This window comes from Oryx dammah, unplaced genomic scaffold, assembly GCF_014754425.2.
Source record: "Oryx dammah isolate SB20612 unplaced genomic scaffold, SCBI_Odam_1.1 HiC_scaffold_18, whole genome shotgun sequence".
NCBI lineage: Eukaryota > Metazoa > Chordata > Mammalia > Artiodactyla > Bovidae > Oryx > Oryx dammah.
In genome coordinates this window covers 86,736,111-86,758,368 of record NW_024070202.1, presented here as the reverse complement: position 1 = coordinate 86,758,368, position 22,258 = coordinate 86,736,111, and the positions used below count along the sequence as shown (strand labels likewise).

Sequence of the window (22,258 nt, the reverse complement as noted above, 5' to 3'; positions counted from 1 at the left end):
TTGCAGTCCAAAGGACTCTCAAGAGTCTTCTCCAACATCACACTTCAAAAGCATCAATTTTTAAACACTCGGCTTTGTGGTCCAACTGTCACATCCATACGTGACTACTGGAAAAACTATAGCTCTGACTTGATGGACCTTTGTTGGCAAAGTAATGTCTCTGCTTTTTAATAATGCTAAGTTGGTCATAGGTTTTCTTCCAAGCAGCAAGTGTCTTTTAATTTCATGGCTGCAGTCACCATCTGCAGTGATTTTGGAGGCTCCCAAAATAAAGTCTGTCACTTTTTCCATTGTTTCCCCATCTATTTGCCATGAAGTGATGGGACCGGATGCCATGATCTTAGTTTTTTGAATGTTGAGTTTTAAGTCGGCTTTTTCACTCTCCTCTTTCACTTTCATCAAGAGACTCTGGTTCTTCTTCACTTTCTGCCATAAAGGTGGTGTCATCTGCATATCTGAAGTTATTGATATTTCTCCTGGCAATCTTGATTCCAGTTTGTGTTTCATCCAGCCTGGCATTTCACATAATATATTCTGCATATAAGATAAATAAGTAGGGTGACAATATAAGCATTGATGTACTCCTTTCTGGATTTGCAACCAGTTTGTTGTTCCATGTCCAGTTCTAACTGTTGCTTTCTGACCTGCATACAGATTTCTCAGGAAGGAGGTCAGGTGGTCTCGTATTCCCATCTCTTTAAAAATTTTCCACAGTTTGTTTTGACCTACATAGTCAGAGACTTTGGCATAATCAAAGAAGGCAATGGCACCCCACTCCAGTACTCTTGCCTGGAAAATCCCATGGATGGAGGAGCCTGGTAGGCTGCAGTCCATGGGGTCGGTAAGAGTCGGACACGACTGAGCGACTTCACTTTCACTTTTCACTTTCATCCATTGGAGAAGGAAATGGCAACCCACTCCATTATTCTTGCCTGGAGAATCCCAGGGACAGGGGAGCCTGGTGGGCTGCTGTCTATGGCGTTGCACAGAGTCGGACACGACTGAAGTGACTTAGCAGCAGCAGCAGATGTTTTTCTGGAATTCTTGCTTTTTCAATGATCCAACAGATGTTTGCAGTTTGATCTCTGGTTCCTCTGCCTTTTCTAAAACCAGCTTGAACATCTGGAAGTTCACAGTTCAAGTACTATTGAAGCCTAGCTTGGAGAATTTTGAGCATTACTTTGCTAGCATGTGAGATGAGTGCAATTGTGCGGTAGTTTGAACATTCTTTGGCATTACCTTTCTTTGGGATTAGAATGAAAACTAGCCTTTTCCAGTCCTGTGGCCAATGCTGAGTTTTCCAAATTTGCTGGCATATTGAGTGCAGCACTTTCACAACATCATGTTTTAGGATTTGAAATAGTTCAGCTAAAATTTCATCACCTCCACTAGCTTTGATCATAGTGATGCTTTCTAAGGCCCACTTGACTTTGTATTCTAGGGTGTCTAGCTCTAGATAAGTGATCACACCATCGTGGTTGTCTGGGTCAGGAAGATCTTTTTTGTATAGTTCTTCTGTGTATCCTTGCCACCTCTTCTTAATATCTTCTGCTTCTCTTAGGTCCCTACCATTTTTGTCCTTTATTTTGCCCATCTTTGCATGAAATGAAATTCAAATAGACGTGTGTTTAAATCTGCCTCTGAGTGACTGTCCCAGCCTCAGTTTTCACCTCTGAAAAATGGGTTATTGTGTGGATTAAAGGTTATGTATATAAGGCACCTGGCACACAGTGGGCCCTGCATAAATGCTTGTTTGTGTACTGCTTGTGTTAAATGTATTGTTGGTTTAGCAGTCAAGCTTATTGTCAGTGGTCCTCGGTGGCTGGGAGACATGTCAGTGTGCATGACATGTGGGGAAGTCTTGCACTTAGAGCAGCCTACACCAGCAGTAATGAGCCAGTGTCTCTGCTGGAAGTGGATCTTGGATGTAATTGTTTTTGAGTCAGAAAAAAAAAATGCACATTCTCTGCCAAATAGATAAGTATGTCTTTCTTTCTTGTCCGAGTCATACAAGACAGGGCTTCTGAATAAGTAACATGATAGGTCACTGGAAAGACAACTCTGAATTGATACCAAATTATCCAGTAATGTTGGGGTCCAGTTGCTTCCATTTCAATCACTAAATTGATCATTACCATTCAGCTTATATTGCCCTATTTTCCTTATAAGGATTTCATGACAGACTTAGGAACCAGCTGATTTATTTCTGACTAGTACAGTGCTGGAACAGAGTGCTCTTTATTGGCTTTTTCTTAAAAATCCCTAACCTTCAAACATGTAGCCAAATTTTAGAATTGCCATAGCTTGTAGAAGAGAGGTAGGTGAGAAGACTCTAAAAGTTAACATTTGCCTATTTATTAGACTTTAAAAAAAATTTAGAATCCTGATGGAAGAAGTTTTCTCTAAAGAAAAGTGCATTTGGGAAATGTTTACTGTGAAGTTCAGAAGAGTTTCACAAGAAAATTAAACTAAAAGCATTCCTCACTTCCTTCAGATTCTCCCTCTTGGAATTTTTGATGGTGCTTGATGCTGTTTAAAGTGAGGCTTTTTTTTTTAAATAGCCGTGCCAGGGATCAAACCCCTGCCCCCTGAAGTGGCAGGGCAGAGTCTTAACTACAGGACCACCAGGGAAGTCCCTAAAGTGAGCCTTTGACTGTGGAGACCCCACCAGGCCTGACTCTGAGGTCAGAACTGCCCATTTCCTCCTGGGACTTCAGTTCTATATACATATGTTTCCATTTCCCCCTTCATACCAAGACACACATCAAACCTCCCTACAAATAAACCTCACGAAGCATTATGTTTAGCCAGAGGCTCCTTTGAGCAAATTCCCCAGACTCCATCCAAAAGTCCATCGCCAGCTCCCTCGAACAGTGTTGTTTTGTGAAGCTCTCAGACGTGGTCAGAGATTGTTTCCAGGGATGGGAGCAGGACCGAGTCTAATTCCACCAGGATGCTCAGTTCTGATTGTATTCCTCCAGAATGTTTTCCATGACCTCAGGGATGATCACCTGCCTCACAAGTTGAAAGAAGAATTTAGCCCCTTATTCAAGATGAAAGGGAAAAAAATCCTTCACTGCATCTTGATTGTGTGTGATGCAGGGAGAGGTGTAGGAAAGAGGATTCCTGGGACACCAGAAGAGCTTGGGATCAATGTTGTAATTTCTCACCAGCAGTAAGATCAGGAGGTGGCATTTTTATTTATTTAGGTTTTTTTTGGAGTCTCACGGTGTGTTCATTGCATTGTCCTTGTGAGAGCGTGTCGCCTCCCCTCCCTTCCCCGACATCCACAGGCTGCTTGACTGGTCTAGGCTGTGAGTGTCTTATTGCTGCTCTAGTGCTGCTCCCGGGTCTTGGTGGACATTAAGTAAAGGTTTGCGCAGTGAAGAAAGGAGTGTGTGGAGGCAGGAGCTGAGTCTTACTCATCACTGTTCTATTCCCAGGTACCATCCTGGCACACACATAGCAGGTGCTACAGAAATGCCAGGTGTGAATGAATGTGAATGGTACCTGATGTAGCATTCAAGACGGGGGATGGGAGTGAAGAGAAAGAGCAGAGTGAGAATGTGGCCATTTCTATGTGAACACAGAAGGCACCTTGAGTATCTGTTCGTATAGCGTCTTGCCTATTTAAAAACAGAACTCTAGGGGACATAATTCAGTGTCATCTTATCCAGGGGCGAGGGGAAATCAGAAACAAGATCTTAGTAAAAAGCGAAATGCTTTAAGTCAGATTTTAAAGCTTGGAAGAACAATGCCCTTGTGAATTCAAGTTATTAGTTGAACAAGTAGAACATGGGATGTTGACCAGGGTGAGTGTTAGTTCCTCAGTCATTTCTGACTCTTTGTGACCCCATGGACTCCAGGCAAGAATACTGGAGTGGGTTGCATGCCCTCCTCCAGGGGATCTTCCCAACCCAGGAATTGAACCCAGGTCTCTTGCGTTGCAGGTGGATTCCTTACCACCTGAGCCAGCAGGGAAGCCATTAAAATATTTTTTTCAAATCACCTATTGCTTTTTTTTTTTTTTTGTAAAAGCTGATTTTTTAATATATATATGAAGGATGAAGATAAGTCCAAAGAGAGAATCCACTGTTTTAACTCCACACATGCCTTTTCAATGTTCCCCAGGTTGTGAATGCTGTAGGAGGTGTCTCCTTTCTGGATTCAGTCACTCCCATGGATTATTTCCCTGGATTAAATTTGGAAGGTTATCCTAACAGAGACAGTACGAAGTATGCTGAGATTTATGGCATTCCATCTGCTCACACTTTATTACGAGGGACACTGAGGTACAAGGTAAGTGGCTCTATTTGAGATGAACAGGTTGACCGTTTGGATGTAAGTAATGCAAGCATGTAATTTTTCTTCATAATCAAAATAATTAAGATGATAAACCAGATTGGAGTCTGTTTTCTGAGAACTCTTTGGAATCATTGTTTCAGGAGATAACACGGCTGGAAGAAAAATGGTTTTTGACTCATGAGAAGTGTGGGGGAAGGTGGAGGGCTAGCTTCAGATGTACTCAGGTTTGGGGGTCCAGTGACCTCATGGGGACTTGGTTTCTGTTCACCTCTCAGCTCTTCCTTCAAGCTTTGGTTGTGTCTCCTGTCTCACAGAATGGAGGGATGGTAGCAGGATCTTAGGTTCAAATCCAGTGAGAATGAAAACTACATCTTCAGAGTCAAAAGTAAAGTTTTTATCTCGTGGGCCCCTGAGATCAGTGCAAAAAAAGGTGCCAGTCAGCTTTGGCCCTTGTTTTTCACCCCCAGAGCTGATAATGTAATCAGTGTCACCTTCCCCAAAGCAAATCTTAAGTGTTTTTTTTTTTACCACAAAATAGAGTGTAGATACTACGACCATAAATATGAATGTCCAGTACACATTTTTTGAATCACAGAAGAATAGTTACAAGTGTGACCAGATTAAGACAATCAGTATAATGAGAAGTCTATATGCAGGTCAGGAAGCAACAGTTAGAACGGACATGGAACAGCAGACTGGTTCCAAATAGGAAAAGGAGTACATCAAGGCAGTATATTGTCGCCCTGCTTATTTAACTTATATGCAGAGTGCATCATGAGAAACGCTGGACTGGAAGAAGCACAAGCTGGAATCAAGATTGCTGGGAAAAATATGAATAACCTCAGATATGCAGATGACACCACCCTTATGGCAGAAAGTGAAGAGGAACTAAAAAGCCTCTTGATGAAAGTGAAAGAGGACAGTGAAAAAGTTGGCTTAAAGCTCAACATTCAGAAAACTAAGATCATGGCAACCAGTCCCATCACTTCATGGCAAATATATGGAGAAACATTGGAAACAGTGGCAGACTTTGTTTTGGGGGGCTCCAAAATCACTGCAGATGGTGATTGCAGCCATAAAATTAAAAGGCACTTACTCCTTGGAAGAAAAATTATGACCAACCTAGATAGCATATTCAAAAGCAGAGACATTACTTTGCCAACAAAAGTCCATCTAGTCAAGGCTATGGTTTTTCTAGTGGTCATGTATGGATGTGAATTTGGACTGTGAAGAATGCTGAGTGCCGAAGAATTGATGTTTTGGGACTGTGGTGTTGGAGAAGACTCTTGAGAGTCCCTTGGACTGCAAGGAGATCCAACCAGTCCATTCTAAAGGAGATTGGTCCTGGGTGTTCTTTGGAAGGAATGATGCTAAAGCTGAAACTCCAGTACTTTGGCCACCTCATGCAAAGAGTTGACTTATTGGAAAAGACTCTGATGCTGGGAGGGATTGGGGGCAGGAGGAGAAGGGAACGACAGAGGATGAGATGGCTGGATGGCATGACCAACTCGGTGGACATGAGTTTGAGTGAATTCCAGGAGATGGTGATGAACAGGGAGGCCTGGCATGCTGATTCATGGGGTCGCAAAGAGTCCAACACGACTGAGCAACTGAACTGAACTGAACTGAACTGATAATGATTTCCTAGGGCTGTTATAACAAATCACTATGAAAGTTTTAACAACAGAAATGTATCCTCTCAACAGAGTGTGTGCAAGGTTTGGGTCTTCTGGAAGTTTTGAAACCTTCTCTTGCCACTCTCACCTCACTTCCAGTGATTGCAGGCAGTTAGTTCTTGGTGTTCTTTAAGTTGTAGACGTATTGGTCCCATCTCTGCCTCCATCTTCATATCATCTTCTTTTGCTTATGTTACTGTGTCCTGTCCTCTTCTTACCAGGACACCAGTCACGGTATTTAGGATCCACCCTAAATACTGAAATCCTTAACTACTTACAGGTGCAAAGATTCACATGAGGTCTTTGAGGTCCTGAGTGGCCAAGAATTATGAAGGGTACATAGTCAACCCTCTATAACTAACATAGCTAAGATACATAGATCTCTAAAACTTAGGGATCTGATTTCAGATCTCACTGCCCTGTGAGATTTCCTGGAACCTGTGCTCTCATGAGGGTGATTTCCTCACTATCTGGGAACTAAATGAATTGTCAGTGATAACATCTTAAGTAGACAGAAGAACTATGGACGTTTCATAAGCCTTTAGACACAGGACAAATTCTAGTGGGAAGTGAAGTCATGCCCTCCCCAGCTCTGGCAGATTCTTGATTCTGTTTTCTTCTTCTAAGATGGTAAGTAGGGACTATTTCTTTCAGGGGATTCAGGAGTCAGGACTATCTGATCAGTTAGTCAGTTTAGTCACTTCAGTTGCTCAGTGGTGTCCAACTCTTTGTGACCCCATGAACTACAGCACGCCAGGCCTCGCTGTCCATCACCAACTCCCAGAGTTTACCCAAACTCATGTCCATCGAGTCAGTGATGCCATCCAGCCATCTCATCCTCTGTCATCCCCTTCTCCTCATGTCTCCAATCCCTCTCAGCATCAGGGTCTTTTCCAATGAGTCAACATTTCGCATGAGGTAGGCAAAGTATTGGAGTTTCAGCTTCAGCATCAGTCCTTCCAAAGAATACCCAGGGTTGATCTCCTTTAGAATGGACTGGTTGGATCTCCTTGCAGTCCAAAGGACTCTCAAGAGTCTTCTCCAACACCACAGTTCAAAAGCATCAATTCTTCAGTGCTCAGCTTTCTTCATAGTCCAACTCTCACATCCATACATGACCACTAGAAAAACCATAGCCTTGACTAGATGGACCTTTGTTGGCAAAGTAATGTCTCTGCTTTTTAATATGCTATCTAGGTTGGTCATAACTTTCCTTCCAAGGAGTAGCGCCTTTTAATTTCATGGCTGCAATCACTATCTGCAGTGAATTTGGAGCCCCCAAAATAAAGTCTGACACTGTTTCCACTGTTTCTCCATCTCTTTCCCATGAAGTGATGGGACCAGATGCCATGATCTTAGTTTTCTGAATGTTGAGCTTTAAGCCAACTTTTTCACTCTCCTCTTTCACTTTCATCAAGAAGCTTTTTAGTTCCTCTTCACTTTCTGCCATAAGGGTGGTGTCATCTGCATATCTGGGGTTATTGATATTTTTCCCAGCAATCTTGATTCCAGATTGTGCTTCCTCCAGCCTTCTCCAGTGTTTCTCATGATGTACTCTGCATATAAGTTAAATAAGCAGGGTGACAATATACAGCCTTGACATACTCCTTTTCCTATTTGGAACCAGTCTGTTGTTCCATGTCCAGTTCTAACTGTTGCTTCCTGACCTGCATATAGGTTTCTCAAGAGGCAGTTCAGGTGGTCTGGTATTCCCATCCCTTTCAGAATTTTCCACAGTTTATTGTGATCCACACAGTCAAGGGCTTTGGCATAGTCAATAAAGCAGAAATAGATGTTTTTCTGGAACTCTCTTGCTTTTGCCATGATCCAGCAGATGTTGGCAATTTGATCTCTGGTTCCTCTGCCTTTTCTAAAACTAGCTTGAACATCTGGAAGTTCATGGTTCATATATTGCTGAAGTCTGTCTTGGAGAATTTTGAGCATTACTTTACTAGTGTGTGAGATGAGTGCAATTGTGTGGTAGTTTGAGCATTCTTTGGCATTGCCTTTCTTTGGGATTGGAATGAAAACTGACCTTTTCCAGTCCTGTGGCCAATGCTGAGTTTTCCAAATTGCTGGCATATTGAGTGCAGCACTTTCACAACATCATCTTTCAGGATTTGAAACAGCTCAACTGGAATTCCATCACCTCCACTAGGTTTGTTCGTAGTGATGCTTCCTAAGGCCCACTTGACTTCACATTCCAGGATATCTGGCTCTAGGTGAGTGATCACACCATCATGATTATCTGGGTCGTGAAGATCTTTTTTGTACAGTTCTTCTGTGTATTCTTGCCACCTCTTCTTAACATCTTCTACTTCTGTTAAGTCCATACCATTTCTGTCCTTTATTGAGCCCATCTTTGCATGAACTTTTCCCTTGGTATCTCTAGTTTTCTTGAAGAGGTCTCTAGTCTTTCTCATTCTGTTGTTTTCCTCTGTGTCTTTGCATTGATTAGTGAGGAAGGCTTTCTTATCTCTCCTTGCTATTCTTTGGAACTCTACATTCAGATGCTTATATCTTTCCTTTTCTCCTTTGCTTTTCGCTTCTCTTCTATTCACAGCTGTTTGTAAGGCCTCCTCAGACAGCTATTTTGCTTTTTTGCGTTTCTTTTCCATGAGGATGGTCTTGATCCCTGTCTCCTCTACAATGTCATGAACCTCCGTCCATAGTTCATCAGGCACTCTGTCTATCAGATTAGTCCCTAAAATCTATTTCTCACTTCCACTGTATAATCATAACAGATTTGATTTAGGTCATACCTGAATGGTCTAGTGGTTTTCCCCACTTTCTTCAATTTAAGTCTGAATTTGGCAGTAAGGAGTTCATGATCTGAGCCAGTCAGCTCCCAGTCTTGTTTTTGGTGACTGTATAGAGCTTTTCCATCTTTGGCTGCAAAGAATATAATCAATCTGGTTTTGGTGTTGACCATCAGGTGATGTCCATGTGTAGAGTCTTCTCTTGTGTTTTTGGAAGAGGGTGTTTGCTATGACCAGTGTGTTCTCTTGGCAAAACTCTATTAGCCTTTGCCCTGCTTCATTTTGGGCTTCCCTAGTGGTTCAGGCAGTAAAGCATCTGTCTGCAATTCAGGAGACCCGGGTTCATTCCCTGGGTTGGGAAGATCCCTGGAGAAGGAAATGGCAGCCCACTCCAGTATTCTTGCCTGGAAAATCCCATGGACCGCGGAGCCTGGTAGGTTATTGTCCATGGGGTTGCAAAGAGTTGGACATGACTGAACGATTTCACTTTCACTTTCTTTCACTTTCTGCTTCGTTTTGTACTCCAACGCCAAATTTGCCTGTTACTCCAGGTGTTTCTTGACTTCCTACTTTTGCATTCCAGTCCCCTATAATGAAAAGGACATCTGTTTTGGGTGTTAGTTCTAAAAGGTCTTGTAGGTCTTCATAGAACCATTCAACTTCAGCTTCTTCAGCGTTACTGCTTGGGGCATAGGCTTGGATTACCATGATATTGAATGGTTTGCCTTGGAAATGAACAGAGATCATTCTTTCGTTTTTGAGATTGCATCCAAGTACTGCATTTTGGACTCTTTTGTTGACCATGATGGCTACTCCATTTCTTCTGAGGGATTCCTGCCCACAGTAGTAGATATAATGGTCATCTGAGTTAAATTCACCCATTCCAGTCCATTTAGTTCGCTGATTCCTAGAATGTCGACGTTCACTCTTGCCATCTCCTATTTGACTACTTCCAATTTACCTTGATTCACAGACCTGACATTCCAGGTTCCTATGCAATACTGCTCTTTACAGCATCAGACCTTGCTTCCATCACCAGTCACATCCACAACTAGGTATTGTTTTTGCTTTGGCTCCATCCCTTCATTCTTTCTGGAGTTATTCCTACTATTTCTATGCTACTGATCTCCAGTAGCATATTGGGCACTTACCGACCTGGGGAGTTCCTCTTTCAGTATCCTATCATTTTGCCTTTTCATACTGTTCATGGGGTTCTCAAGACAAGAATACTGAATGGTTTTGCCATTCCCTTCTCTGGTAGACCACATTCTGTCAGACCTCTCCACCATGACCCATCCTTCTTGGGTGGCCCCACACAGCATGGCTTCGTTTCATTGAGTTAGACAAGGCTGTGGTCCATTTGATCAGATTGGCTAGTTTTCTGTGATTATCATTTCAGTGTGTCTGCCCTCTGATGCCCTCTGGCAACACCTACCATCTTACTTGGGTTTCTCTTACTTTGGATGTGGGGTATCTTTTCATGGCTGCTCCAGCAAAGCGCAGCCACTGCTCCTTACCTTGGACGAGGTTGCCCTCCTGACCTTGAACGTGGAGTAGCTCCTCTCAGCCCTCCTGCGCCCACGCAGCCACAGGTCCTTGGACGTGGGGTAGCTCCTCTCGGCCGCCGCCCCGACCTCGGATGTGGGATAGCTCCTCTTGGCCGCTCCTGCGCCATCGCAGCCTGGTGCTCTCAGTCACCACCCCTAAGCATCTGATAACTTTAGGTATATAATCTCTGGTCAAATGTATAGACCCCAAAATAGAGGATTTTGAGGGATTTAAGAATAAACTAAAGCTCTCAAGAATGTGTAGGGGTGAGAACCACCCCACCGAATCTGAGAGAATGAAAGATGTCACAGAGTTCGTATCCATGAGGGCCACCACCCTAAGCAATGTCAGCAACCCTTCAAGTAGCCAGAATGTTCTTTCCAGTGTTAGAGATGAGACCCTGTCACCCAAATATGATCGGGAGACTTTGACTTTTTCCCTGCACCTGCTTATCACATGAGTCCTTCTAGACCCAGCTTAATATCACCTTCTCATGGTATCTTAACTGCTCTCCTTGACTCCCCTCCCCCCAGTCTATGTGAGTCCTCCTCCTTGGTGCTCCCATAGCTATGATAGCCCATTGTAGGGCAGTCTTTGGTGGTTGTGGTTTTGCTCTCTACGGACCAGGTCTTATTCAGTTGTCTTATTGGAGCCTTCTCTTGGACTGTAGTGTCTTCATGGGTTGGGAATGCATATTTCATGTCTGTGGCCTCAGCCCTAAGCAGAGTAATTTGCTAAGGACTTACTGATAAGTGAATATACATAATAAATTCATCTCAAGAGATCACCGTAAAAGTATATTTCTGAGATTGAGAAATAGCTCAAACACATCTCAGTATCTGAGATTTTGGAAGAAAAGCACTCCGGCATTTATCAGATCCTAGAAGCAAGCTGGAATTACTGCTTTTTTGTTTCTCCTCTTTGAACTGTATTTACACTGGGTTAGAGCAAATGAATGTGAATTCTTTCAGTAACCTTTGAACAGTTTGAGTAGTACAGAAATGTGCAAATCCACACATTAAATGGTGAAATATCCAATGGCAACAGAAACTATATCTTAATAACTTTATTGCTTTCTGAAATAATTTCCTGCCTTTCTCTTCTTCCTCCTCTTCTTCCTCATCCTTCTATTCTCTCTCTGTTTCTTTCTCTCTAACTGCAGTGGCTATAAAGCCCCTTATTTTGACTTTCTCATTCCACCCTCCCCCTACCATGATTTGCTCCCAAGAGAACATACATTATGATCTTCCTTCACTTTATTACCATTCAGAATCCATGCATTCTGTCATTTGTTTTTGCTTTAGCATACTGGATGATGGATAATGGGGTGAGGGCATGGGGACGAAGGACACACATACTTTCTATGCCTACAGTTCAGCAGCTGAATAGACAGTGAATTACAGCTTGTGTTAAGTGCCATTGTAAAGGTATGCACAAAATACTGCAGGAACCCAGAGCAGAAGGGAGTGCCCACTTACCTAGCGGTAAGTTCAGATGCACTGAACTGGGTCTTAAGAGTAAACATTTCATAGGTGATAAAGAGGTGTTACCACATTCCAGGCACAGGCAGTGTGCACCAAGGCCCATGTCTCTGGAAGAGCCCAGAAGCTTATTTAGGGAATGTGAGTGGTGGAGAAGATCATTAGTTGAGTTGGGCTAGAGGGGTGTATTGGCATGGGTTTTATGCCAAGAACTTTGGCCTGTCCTACAAGAATGAAGGACCCATGAGGAATTTCTATCAGTGGTGACATTTTAGAAATTTCGAATTCTTACTTTTTCCCCTGCTCCTTATTTGCATTAGAATAATGACTCAAGGAGTGGAATGGATTTTCTGCTTTGGGGGATATTCTTACATGCTCCTTCTTCCATTATAAAAGAGAGGACAAGTGTTCTGTTAAATATAATTCTGCTGATCTGAGTGTGTAACACAAGAGGAAATTTGCTTTTATGCTGTCAGAAAAGCACCACTCACGTTACCAAGAAAAAGTAAAGACCCTGTTTCGCAAGTTCTCTTAAGTAAACCAGTGGAATGGTTGTTACACTACTGATTTTGGTTTGAACCAAAGGGTGGCTGCATCAATGCTAGCAATACAAATGGCTATCTTCTGTCAGTTTTCTAAGTGAATTATGAAGATAGATTCTTCAAAAGAATTAAAAAACAATTTTAAAGACATTTTCATGTGTTGCTTACCAACTCTTGTTACAGGGGTATGCCAAAGCTTTGAGTGGATTTGTGAAGCTGGGTCTCATAAACAGAGATGCGTTTCCTGCCCTTCAACCTGATGCCAATCCGCTCACCTGGGTGAGTGGCTCTGGAATTACACATTGTCTGCTGCTCTTCAGAAATGCCTTCTGAAATGGTCAGGTTTGAACCTGGGTTTTGACCAGCAAAGAACCCATCCTATGGTATATGTGAAGGAAGTTAAGTCCTAGTTCCAAAGCCCCCTTTCCCTTCACTATTTTGGGAGGGTGGAGGGGACAAGGAGGCTGACCCATGGGGCCTATTTGCTGTAGCAACTTGTACCACTTGATTGCCCCCTCAGCCCTGAGAGAGATGGGCTTGCCCTCTGCATTGGGCTCTGGGCTCTGCCGCTTGTCTAAGTGCTGGCCACATTGATGAGAGTTAAACTAGGGCCTCCTGAACCTGGGAAGGCAGGAGAGCTCCTGGTGGTATTCCAGAACTGATTCCCAATGCCCAAATTAGGTCTTTCATTTGACCATTTGTAACCATGAGGAATTTGAGTTTTTAAGTACTGAGTTTATGCACATATCTGTATTGTATTTAAATCCTAGAGTCTCAGGGTTAGAAAGAACTTTGGAGACTTGGAATGAGTGAAAGTCGCTCAGTCGTGTCTGACTCTTTGCAACCCCATAGACTATACAGTCCATGGAATTCTCCAGGCCAGAATACTGGAGTGGGTAGCCTTTCTCTTCTCCAGGGGATCTTCCTAACCCAGGGATCGAACCCAGGTCTCCCGCATTGCAGGTGGATTCTTTATCAGCTGAGCTATAAGGGAAGCCCTGGAGACTTGGAACTGAATGTAAAATAAAGCTTCCACTAACTGCCAAGAATTAATTTGTTACCAACCGGTTGTCCACCTTAAATTAACATGCCCATATTTCAATAGAGATGCCAGAAATCTGTCCCAAGGAGATAAGAATCTGTACTGCTAATCCCATAAGTCTCCCAGTGAAGCTGTGGTATTCTTATTAGCTGGTTGCTTTTAAATTCTCATTTTTTGTGTATATGAGAGTTTCAGCTTTCATAAATTAACTTGTTGGACAGAAGTGAATAAATATCCATGGAATGAATATGATGTTGAGGCAATTTGATTGGGAAGGTTGGTACCAGCGTTCTTGGGGCTGGTCCCCTTATCTTGGCAGCTACAGTCTAGAACAGGGGCTGGCAAACTGTTTTTTTGGTAAAAGACCAGATTGTAACTATTTTAGGCTTTTATGGGTCACATGGTCTCTGTCAGACTACTCAGTTCAGACTGCTCATAAAAAAATGAGCATGACTATATTTCAATAAAAGTTTTTATTTACAAAACCAGGTGGTGAGCTCAATTTGGTCTGTGAACTAGTTTTTTTTTTCCTCTTTGTGGGAAGGTTTTTGATTTTTAATTGAAGGATAATTGCCTTACAGTGTTGTATTAGTTTCTGCTGTACAACAAAGTAAATCAGCTACATGTATACATATATCCTCTCCCTCTCATCTCTCCCTACCAACCCCCATCCCCCTACCCAGGTCATCACAGAGCACCAAACTGAGCTCCCTGTGCTATATAGTAACTTCCTGCTAGGTATATTTTACACACGGTAGTGTATATGCAGTATGAAACTTTCCTATGGTAAGCCATAGGCTATGAGCTATGGACCACTCTTCCCATTTGTCTCACCTTCTTCTTCCCTTGCCGAGCAAGCTTGTTGATCTTTAATCTAGAGCACAGCCTGGAGAAAGTCTTGTTTAGAAAGTGGAAAAGCTATGACCACCTTTTAACTGTTCTTCCTTTGAGATTTTATTATCTGCACAATCTCCCTCATTTCCTGAACTTACAAAAGAATCGTGGTTGCTACTAGCAACCACAGCAAAGATCCTTCCACTCTATCCTGGCCAAAACAAGAATACCAAATCCTAGACTTCTGGAGGGCGAGGGATAATGGGTGAAAGGTGATGAAGAGGATCTGCAAAGGCAGGCAAAGTGATCATAAATACGATATTAGTCTTTTGGTGTTGATTTGGTGTATGACTCATTTTTATCACTGAAATATCATTCTAAAATACCATGCATTTATTGATGTGTAGGTGTGCAGACATATGTATGCACATGTGTGCACCACAATTTACTGTTTCTAATTATCTCTAATTTACAATTTGAGGTCCAGTGTCTTCCTAGGATAATCTCTAAACTTACTTTTTATTCTATTTGGAACATAGAAGTTGTATCTTTGTTTTTCTAACCAGAAAGAACTCCTCTGTGATCTAGTTGGGATTTCATCCTCTTCCAAATGTGATGTGCTTAAGGAAGCTGTCTTTAAGAAACTGGGAGGAGACACAACCCAGCTGGAGGCTCTCGAATGGTAGGCACGCACAGTCAACCTAAGGCAAAACACTGGATCGATGATCACTTAGTTCTTTCTAGTCAAAGAAAGGTCAAGATAGAAACAGACATTTCACATTGTCTTTGATGAACTTGCTGCTCTAATGTTGGCCCATTGTAGAGAGATTACCACATACTATGTTCATAAGGGGATTAAAAAGTATGTAGAGAGGAATTCAATGGCAATTATAACTTGGGAAATACTTATTTTTGAGAAACATCACTACTCAGTTTTCAAGAAAGGTGGGGCATTTTTTCTCTCCTGTAGGAGATTCTCCTACTCTTCTTTAACTACTTTAAAATACACATTCTGCTGGTATCCTTCACATGGGACAACCAACCTGTAAGTTAATTTCAGGAGATGCTTGGCAACAGTGTGCACTGACGGTATGTCAGGTCTGGCTCCAGGCAGCACTCATGGGAGAGTCTGGGGATGATTCTAAAGGTGAAAACATTACTGTTATTATTTTACAGTAACTTGGGAGTCCTATAACTTGAGCTGTCATCTTACAATTCTGCCCTTTCAAGATGAAATCCAATGAGTGTTCCCTTCTGCTTCCCAAGTGAGCGTATATGTAGGTCTTGGAATTAACGCAGCCATCTCTTATTCTTCTCAGGTTGGGCCTACTTGGGGATGAACAAGTCCCTCAGGCTGAGTCTCTTGTGGACGCCCTCTCCAAGCATCTGGCCGTGAAACTTTCCTATGGTAGGCCATAGGCTGTGAGCTGAACATCCCAGAAGAAGGATCTTAAGAGCCAGTGAATTAGATTGGAGGGCAAGAGTCACACAGTGGGAATGGACAAACGTGATGTGAGGGAAAGAGCACTAGGGCTATTTCTCCAGAGGGAAGAATAAGAGAACTACTAAGTAAGAGTGAACTTGAAAACCTGGCAAAGGAAACCACTATTAGTTTTACTTTTAATTTTTGACACATTAAGGGAATGCTGAAGCAGTATTCTGGGGAGAAGAGGGGATGGCCTCTCCAGCAGTACTCTCATGTCTGTAACTGGGTTATAGGGAGACCAGTCTGCACAGAGGAATCTGGTCAGAGTTATCATTTCCTTGAATTATTAATTTGTCCTTTGGGCTACAGAACAGTATATCTAATTATTTAAGGATATACATAATGGGAAGGAAAACTTCAAAGCAGAAGGGGAGGAGCAGGGGGATGAAATATGGTATTGGAGTTGTAATGATAATGACATTTTCAAATGTGTATTTATTAATTTTAAGGTCCTGGAGAGAAAGATATGATTGTGATGAGAGACAGCTTTGGAATCAGACATCCTTCTGGACATTTAGAAAATAAAACTATTGATCTTGTGGTTTATGGGGATGTCAATGGTTTTTCAGCCATGGCTAAAACTGTGGGGTTACCTACTGCTATGGCAGCCAAGATGCTACTTGATGGTAAGTTCTTTCATTGAAGGACCAACTCTGTCTCCATGTTATCTCCAAGTCATTCAACACCTGGATGACACCAAGACTAATCAAATAATTAGTCTTCAGTATGACACTGGCTTTCACTAAAAGTGAGCCAGTTCAGAAGATCCAAGTTCTGGCTGACTGGGATATCACCCTGTGGTGAGTAAAAAACATGGGCTTTGGAGTTAGACCTGATTTCTGTTCCATGTAAGCCCCAAGATGGCTGAGTGAGGGAATGCCAGTTACTTAGAATCTCTGCATCAGAGTTCATCTGTAAAGTGGGGAAATTGTCATCACCAATTCATAGGGTTGTATGACATCGAAGTGAAATAATACATAAACCTCCTACCACTTAGAAGGGGTCCCCAGGGAATATTAACTGCCTTCTTTTCTTTCCTTTTTTTTTCTTTTTTGTATTGAGTGACTTCACTTTCACTTTTCACTTTCATGCATTGGAGAAGGAAATGGCAACCTACTCCAGTGTTTTTGCCTGGAGAATCCCAGGGACGGGGAAGCCTGGTGGGCTGCCATCTATGGGGTCACACAGAGTCAGACATGACTGAAGTGACTTAGCAGCAGCAGCAGCAGCAACACTGAAATAGCAGATGGTAGTCACTTCCAGATCTTCAAAAATATAAGCCATGTTTTATTAATCCTCATATCTCAATATACTATCAATGTTCAGTATATGTTTTGAACTAAAAGAATTCAAATTTCAACTTTCCTTAAGGTCATATATGCTTTCAGTAAGCATTATCTCTGAATATAGCACCTCATTATGTCCTTGTAAAGGTGTGAAGGGAATAAAAAACATCAAAGCATATAAATGTGAAATAAACAGAAGATATATCTATAGTAGCATATTGTTGTTGTTTAGTTGCTAAGTTGTGTCCAACTCTTTGTGACCCTATGGACTGCAGCCCACTCCCCCCCTCACCTGTCTGTAGAATTTTCCAGGCAAGAATACGGGAGTGGTTTGCTATATCCTTCTCCAGGGCATCTTCCCGGGCCAGGGATCAAACCTGTGTCTCCTGCACTGGCAGGTGGATTCTCTACCACTGAGCCACGAGGGAATGTTAGTCTATATCCAGTTAAACTACCTGCTAGTTATTGAGGAACTATAGTGAAGAAGTGATGTGGGATGAGGTCATCATGGCCTTTAAGGAAAGTGCCCAAATTTATTCTTTCAGCCATCCTAACAGATGCCAGTGCCCAAGTTACCAGATTGGTTTCAGATATATATATATATATATATTTTTGCCATACCATGCAGCATGTAGGATCTAAGTTCCCAGACTGGGAATCAAACCTATGCCTCCTACAGTGGAAGTGTGGAGTCTTAACCACTGAACCGCCAGGGAATTCCCTCAGATTGGTGTAATTTCATTGTGTTGGTGTTAAAAAATGACATCAGCAAATCAGACCAGTTAGGTTTACAAGTTTGTTTCTTCTTATACTTTTTTTCTCTGATCTGGTAGTTAATGCAGTTAGGTGTATAAACTCAGACTCAGCCCCTAAGTTCAGCTGTGCTTTCCATGAACCCCTTACAGTGTGTTGATTTCGTAATAATTTAGTAGGAGATATTTAAGCTGCTATTAAAAAAAAATCCCTAGGCTGCCAACAATTCATTAACTTGGAGTTTACTGCTATATGGTAATTCTTGCTATAGAAATTAACCGTTCTTACCACCTTTAAAATGGTAACTTCAAACTTACTTTTTTCTAGGTGAAATTCAAGCTAAAGGCCTGATGGGACCCTTTTCAAAGGAGATCTATGGACCAATATTGGAGCGAATTAAAGCAGAAGGCATTATGTATACTACACAGAGCAAAATCAAACTATAATTGAGAATTATATTTTATCTTCCCAGCCAACACAGCTCTGAACTTCTGTGCAGTAAACATGCTTGTTAATGTGATATTTTAAAACATGAAGCATGATATGTTTTGATATGTCAATACAATGGTGTTTTTGAAATATCTCTATTTTAATATGAAAACATTTGTTATAAGAAATGCCACTAATTATCAAAGAGCTTTAATAATTCTATCATGTATTTTTTTCATGTGTATGTAAAAGTGATAATGCTTGTACCTCTTGTTAACTTATTATGCAACTTTTTTTCTTACAAGAATATATTTTCCTATAATTAGCAGATGAAGTTTTTATCTTTTTAGTAAGAAGAAGATTTCTTCACACAGCTTTACTTTTGTTTTGCTTTTGTTTTTCAGACAGATTCAGCTGGATGTTTCTAGATTACCTGTCTACAAGCTTTTGCAATAATGCTATTTTGTGCCTTTTTGTAAAATTATGATTTAAGAAAGTGACATTTCTGATAGTTTCCTCTTTAATGTTTAGAAAAGGAATAGGTAAGATTAAATCAAAATCTACAGGATCAGCTCATTAGGCGTAGGAAAAGAATCTAACAAATCCAACATCCTTTTGTGATAAAAAAACACTCAACAAAATAGGAATAGAAGGGAATTCTTTAACCTGATAAAGTGTACCTATGAAAAACCCAGAGCTAATATCGTACTCAATGATGAAAGACTGACAGATTCTCCCCTGAAATCAGGGACAAGACAGAGATGTACACTCATGCCATTTCTATTCAGCTTGTACTGGAAGGTCTAGATGGGGTAATTAGGCAAGAAAATGAAATAAAAGACATCCATATTAGAAAGAAAGATGTAAAACTATCTCTGTTTGCAGATGGTATAATCTTATACATAGATAATACAAAAGAATAATCTAAGAAAACATTAGATCTAATATATGAGTTCATCAGTTGCAGGATTACATTCAAAAATTGATTGTACTGGTACACAGTATCAATGAATAAAGCAAAAATGATATTAAGAAAACAATTCTTAAAAAGTGTAGAATAGGAATAAAATGAGAGTTCAGAAATAATGCTTATTGAGTTTTGAAAAAGGTGCTAAGACAATTCAGTTGAGAAAAATAAGTCTTTTCATCAAATGGTGCTGAAATAACTGGATATCCACATGCAAAAGAATAAAGTTGGACTCCCTACCTCAGAGCACATATAAAACTTATCTCAAAATGGACCAAATACCCAGATATAAGAGCAAACACTGTAACACTTTTAGATGAAATCACAGGGGTAAATCTTCCTGACCTTGGATTAGGCAATGGCTTCTGAAATAAATGACACCAAAGCACGAGCAACAAAAGGAAGAAAATAGATAAATTGGATATCATCATGATTAAAACCTTCTGTGCTTTAAAGAATACCATCAAGAAGGCAAAAGACAAGCCACAGAATGAGAAAATGTTGCAAACTGTGTATCAGGTAAGAGAAGAACTTGAATAGATAGAGAACTATTGTATTCAATAAAAAGTCAAAGAGCCTAATTAAAAAAAAAGGATAAAGGATCAGAATTGACAGTTCTCAAAAGAAGATATACAAAAGACCACTGAGCACAGGAAAAGATGCTTAACACACGTCAGCTATCAGGGAAATAGAAGTCAAATCTACAATGAGAGCCCTTCAACGTCACCTGGATAGCTATTGTGAAAAAACAGTAAGTGTTGGTGAAAATGTGGAGAAATTGGAACCCTCATAAACTGCTGGTAGAAATATAAAATGGTATGGCTGCTTGGAGAAACAGTTTGGCAGTTCCTCAAATGGTTAAACATAGAATTACCATATTATCCCTGGTGAAGGGTGAGGCTTCCCTGGTGGCTCAGACAGTACAGTGTCTGCCTGCAATGTGGGAGACCTGGGTTCGATCCCTGGGTCAGGAAGATCCTCTGGAGAAGGAAATGGCAACCCACTCTAGTACCTTTGCCTGGAAAATCCCATGGACGGAGGAGCCTGGTACGCTACAGTCTATGGGGTTGCAAAGAGTTGGACATGTCTGAGTAACCTCACTTTTACCATATTATCCAGTAATTCCACTCTTAGCTATAGAAAAAAATGAAAATGCATCCACACCACTTGTAAACAGATGTTTATAGTGGTATTATTCATAACAGCCAGAAATAAAAACAAGTCAAATAACCATCAAATAATAAACAAAATGTGGCATATCCAGACAATGGAATATTATTCAGCAATTAAAAAGAAACTGGGTACTCATACATGGCCATGACATGGATAAACTTCAAGTGAAAGAAGCCAGGCAGGAAAAGCCACATATTGTGTGATTTGATTTGTATGAAATGTCCAGAATTGTTAAATCTCTATATGGAGAAAGTAGATTAGTGGTTACCTAGGGCTGGGGGATATTGGGGAGAAGTGGGAGTGACTGCTAACGAATTTGGGGTTTTGGGGAGGGAGATGATGAAAATGTTATAGAACTGATGTTGTGGTCATGGAGGTACTACTCTGTGACTATACTAAAAACTACAGAATTGTGCACTTTGTGTGAATTGCATGGGGTGAGAATTATTTATCAAGTTGTACAAATAAAATTTTATTTTTCTCCTTGAAGGAGATAATTTATATCCCTCCTTGAAGGAGATAATTTATATCCCTCCTTGAGGGATATAAATTAAACCTTCTGGGAGACTGTGCTCATATTCTGGCATATGAAACTAATTCTGCTGTCAAAATAAGCAGGTATGATACTTGGGACATAGGGCAGTTGAGAAAATATCTACGCTATTTGAAAAGGATCAAAGTTGATTAAGGCCTGGTCCCACTTGTCAAAAATAATTATGTAGAGATCAATAATCTATAAGTAAGTAAAAACATATCTGTTATGGCAGTTTTTTTTTTTAAATTACAACATTGATTTTAATAATCAGTTAGGAGATAACGCTTGTGTTGAATATTCATTGGAAGGACTGATGCTGAAACTGAAGCTTCAATACTTTGGCCACCTGATGTGAAGAGCTGACTCATTGGAAAAGACTGTGATGCTGGGAAAGACAGAGACAGGAAGACAAGGAGACAGCAGAGGACAAGATGACTGGATGACATCACTGACTCAATGAGTTTGAGCAAGCTCTGGCAGATGGTGAAGGACAGGGAAGCCTGGCATGCTGCAGTCCATGGGGTCACAGAGAGTCGGACACGACTGAGCAACCGAACATCAACAACGTTGTGTTGCATTGATTCCACTTGCAGTCTGGAAGAGCACTCAGATAACATGGGAACTAGGGAACTAGCATGGGAGGGGAACCCACTAAGATAACATGGTTTGGGCTTTAAGTGATAAAGGGGTAGGATTGAAGAGGAGGATCTAGTGCTAGAAAAGGAAATGTCAGTAAGCTTGAGTAAAGGTAGATAGAAACACTGCATTGGCTCTCAATAACAAGTCATATACTAAAGCATACCGGTGGAGTCTAGAAAAATGGTACTGACGAACCTATCTGCAAGACAGGAATAGAGACGCAAATGTAGAGAACAGTTGTGGGGACACAGTGGGGGAAGGAGAGGATGGGACAAATTGAGAGAGTAGTATTGACATATATATATATGTGTGTGTAAAATTGATAGCTAGTGGGAAGTTACTGTATAGCACAGGGAGCTCAGCTCAGTGCTTTGTGATGACTAAGAGGTGGGATGGGGGGAGGTTCAAGAGGAAGTGGATATATATATATATGACTGATCCGTGTTGTACAGCAGAAACCAACACAACATTGTAAAGCAATTATCCTCCAATTAAAGCTGTCCAGCAAGGATTTCAGTAGTAAAGGTGGTGGTGGTAGGATCTGGGTATGGATGGATAGATTACAATTACAAGTATTTAGCCCTAGAGCTACATTTGTGAATCCCTGGTCTAAATCTTTTGATAGGCTTAATGCTCACATCTTCCAGATTTTTCTACCATTTTTGGCCTCCTCCAGACAAAACTGGTATTTCCAGTTATCCTTGTCCTAGACTCATGAGACACTAGAAGTTCCTCTGAGAAGCAGTGTGATTGCTTCTACCACATACTAGCTCTTTCCTTTTCCACAAACTGAGGACAACAAT

At 41.2% G+C, this 22,258-nt stretch overlaps 1 protein-coding gene across 4 annotated transcripts in view; it reads left to right on the top strand.

Annotated features, from left to right (window-relative positions):
* AASS (aminoadipate-semialdehyde synthase) overlaps positions 1–19,069 on the top strand; it is a 79,179-nt gene extending 60,110 nt beyond the window's left edge. For all 4 annotated transcript variants that reach the window (XM_040259522.1, XM_040259521.1, XM_040259524.1 and 1 more), the window contains 6 exons: positions 4,132–4,299; positions 12,495–12,590; positions 14,754–14,869; positions 15,507–15,595; positions 16,123–16,299; positions 18,040–19,069. In XM_040259522.1, coding sequence (XP_040115456.1) covers positions 4,132–4,299; positions 12,495–12,590; positions 14,754–14,869; positions 15,507–15,595; positions 16,123–16,299; positions 18,040–18,158 — 765 coding nt within the window. In that variant the 3' untranslated portion in view covers positions 18,159–19,069. The remainder of the gene's footprint in view (positions 1–4,131; positions 4,300–12,494; positions 12,591–14,753; positions 14,870–15,506; positions 15,596–16,122; positions 16,300–18,039) is intronic.
* The last annotated feature ends 3,189 nt before the right edge of the window (positions 19,070–22,258 follow it).